The 6,599-nt window shown below is 41.2% G+C and overlaps 1 protein-coding gene across 1 annotated transcript; it reads right to left on the reverse strand.

Annotated features, from left to right (window-relative positions):
• Nucleotides 1-4,648: 4,648 nt before the first annotated feature.
• Nucleotides 4,649-6,021, reverse strand: LOC109219180 (ethylene-responsive transcription factor TINY-like). The gene has a single exon (XM_019383621.1). The coding sequence runs from the start codon at nucleotides 5,744-5,746 to the stop codon at nucleotides 5,006-5,008; it is 741 nt and encodes a 246-aa protein (XP_019239166.1). The 5' UTR covers nucleotides 5,747-6,021; the 3' UTR covers nucleotides 4,649-5,005.
• Between the last annotated feature and the right edge of the window lie 578 nt (nucleotides 6,022-6,599).

Raw genomic sequence — 6,599 nt, forward strand, 5'->3', positions numbered from 1 at the left:
ATAAAAACAAAATCCTAAGGGCCTAGTCCACTTTAGGAGCCACATCTTCGGGATCCGCTTCTTCGGGCACCTCATCTCATCTCCTCCGCTATCGGATCCACTAGCAGAGTCTTCATCATCGGAGAGTAAAGTTGCAGTCTCGTCCTCCAAATCTTTCGCATTCTCGATATCGGCTGAGAGGTCAAAGCCACGAGCATGCACTTCCTCGAGAGTCTCTCTCCAGGATTGTCGCCTGGCGTGATCGACATCACACGACAATTTAACTTCAGCAACAACAGAGATCTCCTATGCCCGAATGTTAGTAGCCTCGGTGTCAGCTCGGTAAGAGTCTCAAATTTAACCTTTGCAAGCTCGACGGTCAGCTTAGCCTCAAGCTCCTCAATCTTCCGAATCCGGGCCGAGCTTTCCCCCTTCACACTTTGGAGTTGGCATTCGACCAAAGTCAGCTGGGCTCGAAGCGCTTCTTTCTCCGAGGCAATACGATCCATATGCTATTTCCACCCTAGGTCTCGACCTCTTTCGTCGTGACCTCCTCTCGAAGTTGCTCCACCAGCTCGCCCTTCTGCTGGGCCTGCAAAGTCAAAATGTTAATCTCCAAGTCAAATGAATACGTAACAAATTCCCAAAAAGTTACATTACCTGCTCGATGAGCCCTCGTCAGTTCGGCTCGGAGGTCCTTGATCTCCTCCTCTTTTTGAACGTAGAGGAGTTTGAGGTCGTCTCACTCCTCCACGAGCTTCTTGAGTTCGGCCTCGCATCGGGTCAGCTCGGCTCGGGATTTGGAAAACGCTTCTCGATGGAGCATCATGGCCTTCACACAAAGGAAAAAAGTCAGACTTGGGAAAATGAGAATAAAACACAAGCATAATTTTGGAGGCAGAAACTTACTTGTTTAAGAAGCCGCTGGTCCTCGTCAAAAATGAATGAAGCGTCCGGGTCGGGACCATCTACGACCCCTGCGAAGCACCCCTATAAAATATCATTCCCTTCGTGAGTCGTCCCTACGTCGGGAGTCTTCATAGCCCAAGGATCTCGGAACTTCCCTTCGAAGAACGTAGGGCCAGGCGGTGACTCATCTATATTAATTATCCCAAGTGAATCACTTGGGACATTCTCTTCACTTTGAGGAGCCTCAGAATTAAACCCTTCAGGCATACCCGCCAGTCGTTCTTCACGGCGGGGTGCGTTTTTATCACTCGATGGCTCGGGGACTCTGCTCAGACTTCCCTCCTAGATTTCTTCGGTTCGAGATTGAACCGCATCAACCACCACCGGTTCAGTGGCCTTTGGAGCTTCAGTGCTTCCCCTCTTCCGAGCTACCAGCAAGCAGTCAGCGTCCTCTCCTTCTTCTTCCTCCTCCCGAAGTTGTTGAACCGCATCAGCAGACAGGGCTGCAGGTTTGACCCTCGGTTTTTGAACCCTACTTTTTCTGGGCTTTCGGGTATTTGGAGGCGAGGCCCTTTTCCTCTTCTTCTCTCTGGTTCGCTTCAGGGTCTCCTCTTCACCAGGCGGAGGCGGCCTCATAACAACATTGTCTCCGAGGCCTGCATGAGGAGAAACTAAGTATTTTACAGAAAAGCATCAACATGTGAACAAAGAAAGTCACTGTGGTCTTTAGCTTCCCACCGACCCCTGGCCAAATCACGCCAACATCGCTCAGCATGTGAAGAAGTAGAGGGCAATTGTCGATCCCAACCTTTGAGGTCCGAAACCGCACCAGGTATCCAAGGGAAGCTGCACCATGAAAAAGAAATTAGATCGAAGGAGAATAAAGAAAGCAAAATAGTGAACATCATCCATGGAGTTGTACTTACGTTTCATGTTCCATTTCTCGGGGAATGGCATTCTTTCGGCGGGGATTAGGTCAGAGGTCTTGATTCGGACGAACCGGCCCATCCATCCTCGGTCTTTGTCCTCATCAATGCTCGAAAACAGCGCCTTCGTGGACCGACACTGGAGCTTTATCAACCTACCTCGATAAAGGCAAGGGTTGTATAACCTGATCAGATGGTCGAGGGTAAAAGGCATCCCCTTGACCTTGCTCGAGAAATATCTGAGTAAAATGACAATACGCCAGAAAGAGGGGTAGATCTGGCAAGGGTCACCCGATATTGGCAACAGAAATCGAGTATGACTGGATCTACGAGACCCAATATGAAAGGATAAATATGCACACTTAAGTACCCTTTCACATGGGTAGTGATGTCCTCCTCAGGGTAAGGAATCACCGCCTCCTTATTTTCCCAATTGCAGTTCTCTTTCACCCGCTCGAGATCGTCTTCAGATATCGAGCAGATGTATCGGGACATGGGCTCACATCGTCTTGGAACTTATGAATGTCTTCCGACTTTGAAATCGGAAGATAGCTCGCATAGCCCAGGAACGCACACCTCGATGTGAGGCTCCACCGGCGTTTTATCACCGGCCGGCCGCGATGAGGAGGCTTTTTCCTTCTGAGAGAAGTTTTAGATATTTTAGCCATCATTGTTGTGGAATTTAAGAAAGGAGAAGAAGTTGATGTTATGACAAACACAAACTGAAGAGGAGGATGGACTTAAAAAAAATTGGGAAGCTTGTAGAGATTTGGGAAAAGGTTTTGGAAGTAAAGATTGTAAAGATTGAGAAATTGATCTATTTATAATGGCCACTTCAACAATTTGAGGAAACTAGTGGCTGACCATCAACCACCGTTTGGCCTTGGGAACTATGCGGACGCGACCCTTCAGTCACTTCTGTCGCCAACGTCATGGAATCGACATCATGATCGAGGTATCGAAGAATCGTGGATCAAATTATTTCTTATCATTTCACTCTAAAAAACGCGGGGACTATCTGTATACGGTCGAAATCGCGTATGCCTCAATTTCGTAGGCTCGAGGAGTTGCTTCGGGAATAAGCTCAAACGGACATGGCTCGAGCCCGATGGCGGAGTATAGAACTTTAGGATCGAAAGTGCTCGATGAAAACCAAGGCTGAGTATGACCAACCTCGAGTAAGGCATAATAACGGAATGGCGAGATATTAGCAACCAACCGAAGGTCTTGGCGTAAATCCCGGAATAGATCATACCAAGCGGTTATCGGCGCCAATCACAGGATTTAATTCTGTAATTAGAAGTGTACCTTATTTATGACTCCCCTATTATATAAAGGGGAGCCCATTCATTTGTAAGATACATTTTGACTAATAAGATAATACATACACTTTATTCTCTAGCTATTTCATTCACACTTCATCAGAGTTGCTTTGTAACTTGTTATTCCTACCATTCCACCTCGAGGCCGTCATAGGTCGAGATTTGGCTTGCGTACTGGTTTGACTTATTTTATTCTTCAATTTATATATTTCATTCCTTGTTTATCAATTGGTATTGGATTAAATCACATATTCTTAAACCACAATATAAATTTAGTTGTTACTCGGATTTTAAGGTAAACAATATTATTTTATGAAATATTAAAAATTAAATACCCATGGGTTTACGCCTCGAGAATTACGCCTCGCTGAAACATATTTAAAACGCCTCGCGTTACGCCCACATCTTTTAAAACACTGATCATTAGAACTACTTATTCTAATGATCGAACAATGTGAATTTGATTTGAAGCGCGTTCAAAGCATAATAACAAAGTGGAAGAAATTGGGAGATAATTGCATGGAAGCATTATTGGCGTCCAGTTTATTAAAGTATTGACAAGACATAAAGGGCGAGAAATGCACGAATAAAGAGGAAGCATGTATAATCCTTGTAATAACTAGATTAAAGAATGTCGACTTCAATCAAATAGAAATTTACAAGAAAACAAAAGCTGGAAGCAAATACGTGGATGCAAATAGAAAAGGCCAAGGGTGCATAATGATTACCCACTTAATACCTTTATTTATCTCGTCAAGTCATTGAAATTGTTATCACCAGCAAATCATTCTTTGTTTAACACCAAACCTACGAGCATAAGTTATTTAAAAAGTTTTTCATAAGTGACTAAATTAAAATAAAAGTTGTCATCCATTTGAGTCAAATCGGTTGTGCCCTTAAGGTTAAAAACAGAAAAAAATGACTTGCAACTTGAACTGCGAAAATGATCTTTGACCTATGCTTTTTTTACCTCAAATATATATTGTGTCTATTAAACTTCCCAAAACCTAGGATTTACTCTACTTGTGTCTCTCATGATCTCATCCCTGAGTATTTGCAGCCCCTATCATCTTCTTTTTCTAAAAAAGTGTGACGTTGTTCAAGTTATTTTACACGCACTTCAACTGTTTTTTTTGGGCGTTGTTTTCCTTAAAATTTCTCCCACGAAATTTATTTTTGGAGGTCATGATCGTGCTACTAATTGCATATTGATCGGGTTGCTCTAGAATTGAAGACTAACGAAATAGACGTATTTAGTTCAAACTTAAGAGGTAACCCGTATAAACTCCATGTGTGCTAGTTGTTTAATTTACACATGAATTCGATATTGAGCGGGGCAAGCTAGCACTTCGGCTACATGTTTATAATGCTTTGGTCCAAACCATGTATTTGTCTTATGAAATTTGTTAAATATGTACAAATTAGTACTAATAATTTGAAACTCAATTACTTAAAAGAACTAAAATTCCAAACCCGTAAACTTCAAATACAAACTTCGACCCTGGAGAAATATAGAATTCAAAGGAAAGAACCATAGATTTAATACTACATATGTTTCATACAACACAATGCCTACATTACTACTACATTACTACTCTTGCAAAGGGTTCTTCTTGGAAAAAGAAACCTTTTTGGTCAAAACACTTGTAAACCTAATCACTATCAAACAGAGTTCTACTATATTCATATGTATAAGAAAGAATATCAAAAATTTGTGATTTATGGACAACTAAACTGATATTGTATACATATATTTACTCAAAACAGTAACTACTATTCCGTAGATATTCAAAAAATTCAGAAGAAACAGACAAAAACCAAAGCAAATCCACAGTTCTCAGTCCACAAAGCTGAATTGAATCATCAGCTTTAGCAAGCCCATTTCAGAATCTCAAAGCTGCTCGGAATTGAACTCTCACCAGTAGCAGAAGCAGACTGCTCCAGAAAATAACCACAAAAATCACTGTCAGTTGATGCCCACCACGGCGAGTACAGCCACCCTTCAACTGAGTCACTCAACCTCAACTCAGTCTTCGTCTCATCGCTTTCTTCTAAACTAGGCAGCTCTATAATTTCTCCTAATTCCTCTGAGCCAGTTGATGTTATTGTAGTTGACGAAGAAAATGAGGATGAAGATGAAACAGAAGTTAGGTTCAAATTCATTGCAGCTGCTTTAGCAGCAGCAGCTTGAACATCTCTGGGTAAATTTGACACTGGACGAGGCAGAGAGTCGATGAGATTAGGGAAATTTAGAATGGCGGATTTTCCTTTGATACTTAGCGCGGCCACGTCATGTGCTCTAGCGGCCATTTCTGCTGTAGGGTAAGTACCGAGCCAAATACGCGACTTCTTCCTAGGTTCACGAATTTCCGATACCCATTTTCCCCAACTTCTCATCCTAACTCCTCTGTAAACTTGATTTTGTACTCTGTTCCCAGTATTAATCGTCTCTCTTTTTCGCTTCGTTGGCGGTTTTTTATCTTCTGGTAATTCCTTGGACGAGTTAAAAACCGAGTAGTGCATGGACTCAGAAGACAATGAGGAGGAGGAAGAAGAGGAATTAGTAGTAGAGCTCTCTGTTTCTGGACAAGGTACTTCAACTTCAGCCATTAATGTACTGAGGTAGTGATCCCGTGATGACTGAACAAGTCGTTTATGCAATAAAGCTCTTAATAGAGATTGCTTTTTTGGGTGGGGAAGTATCCCTATATATTGAATGCCAAAACAGAGCTCATTATGTTACTACCAAGTGAGGTAGACAAAAAAATCTGTGTGTGTGTGTTAAGTTTCAAACTTTCCAGAAACAGGCGTGCAATGAAAATGAAAGCCGAAAGAAACGACAAAATTTTGGAAGTGCCCGTTAGGTATGGTCTATGGACTATGGAAGAGAGAGTGACAACGAAAGCCTGTTAAAACGGATAATTTATCCGGTCAAGCTGTATTTAAGACGGATAAAAACTGATTTAACCATTTTCTAAGTGGATAATATGGTTCTTCATCCATATTCGACCCGTTTTTAAATGGTTCATTATCCAACCCATTTTTTGATGGTAATATGGGTGGATAACCGTTTTCTTTTAACCATTTTGCCACATCTATGTACACATTTGCCTAAGGACATCTCCAACCTTGCCCCCATCCCCCATAATGGGGGCAATTTTTGGGATAATTTAACTCAAACCCTCCCCCATTTTTGTCCCCAAAATGGGGGATGAATAGTGTTCCCTCAAATATGGGGTACACTATTCATCTCCCCCATTACTATTCATCACTTTTTTATTATTATTTTATTAGTTAATCTTTTAATTTATCTCTTTATATATACTTAATTATATTTATGTAATATTTTTATAATGTTAATATTATATCTTAACTTTGGTGTATAATTTTGATAAATTAATTTTCGTGCATTTATTATTTTTATGTAAAATTATAAGTTATAATTGTACAAAAAATATATAAT

The sequence above is a fragment of the Nicotiana attenuata genome, unplaced genomic scaffold (assembly GCF_001879085.1).
Source record: "Nicotiana attenuata strain UT unplaced genomic scaffold, NIATTr2, whole genome shotgun sequence".
NCBI lineage: Eukaryota > Viridiplantae > Streptophyta > Magnoliopsida > Solanales > Solanaceae > Nicotiana > Nicotiana attenuata.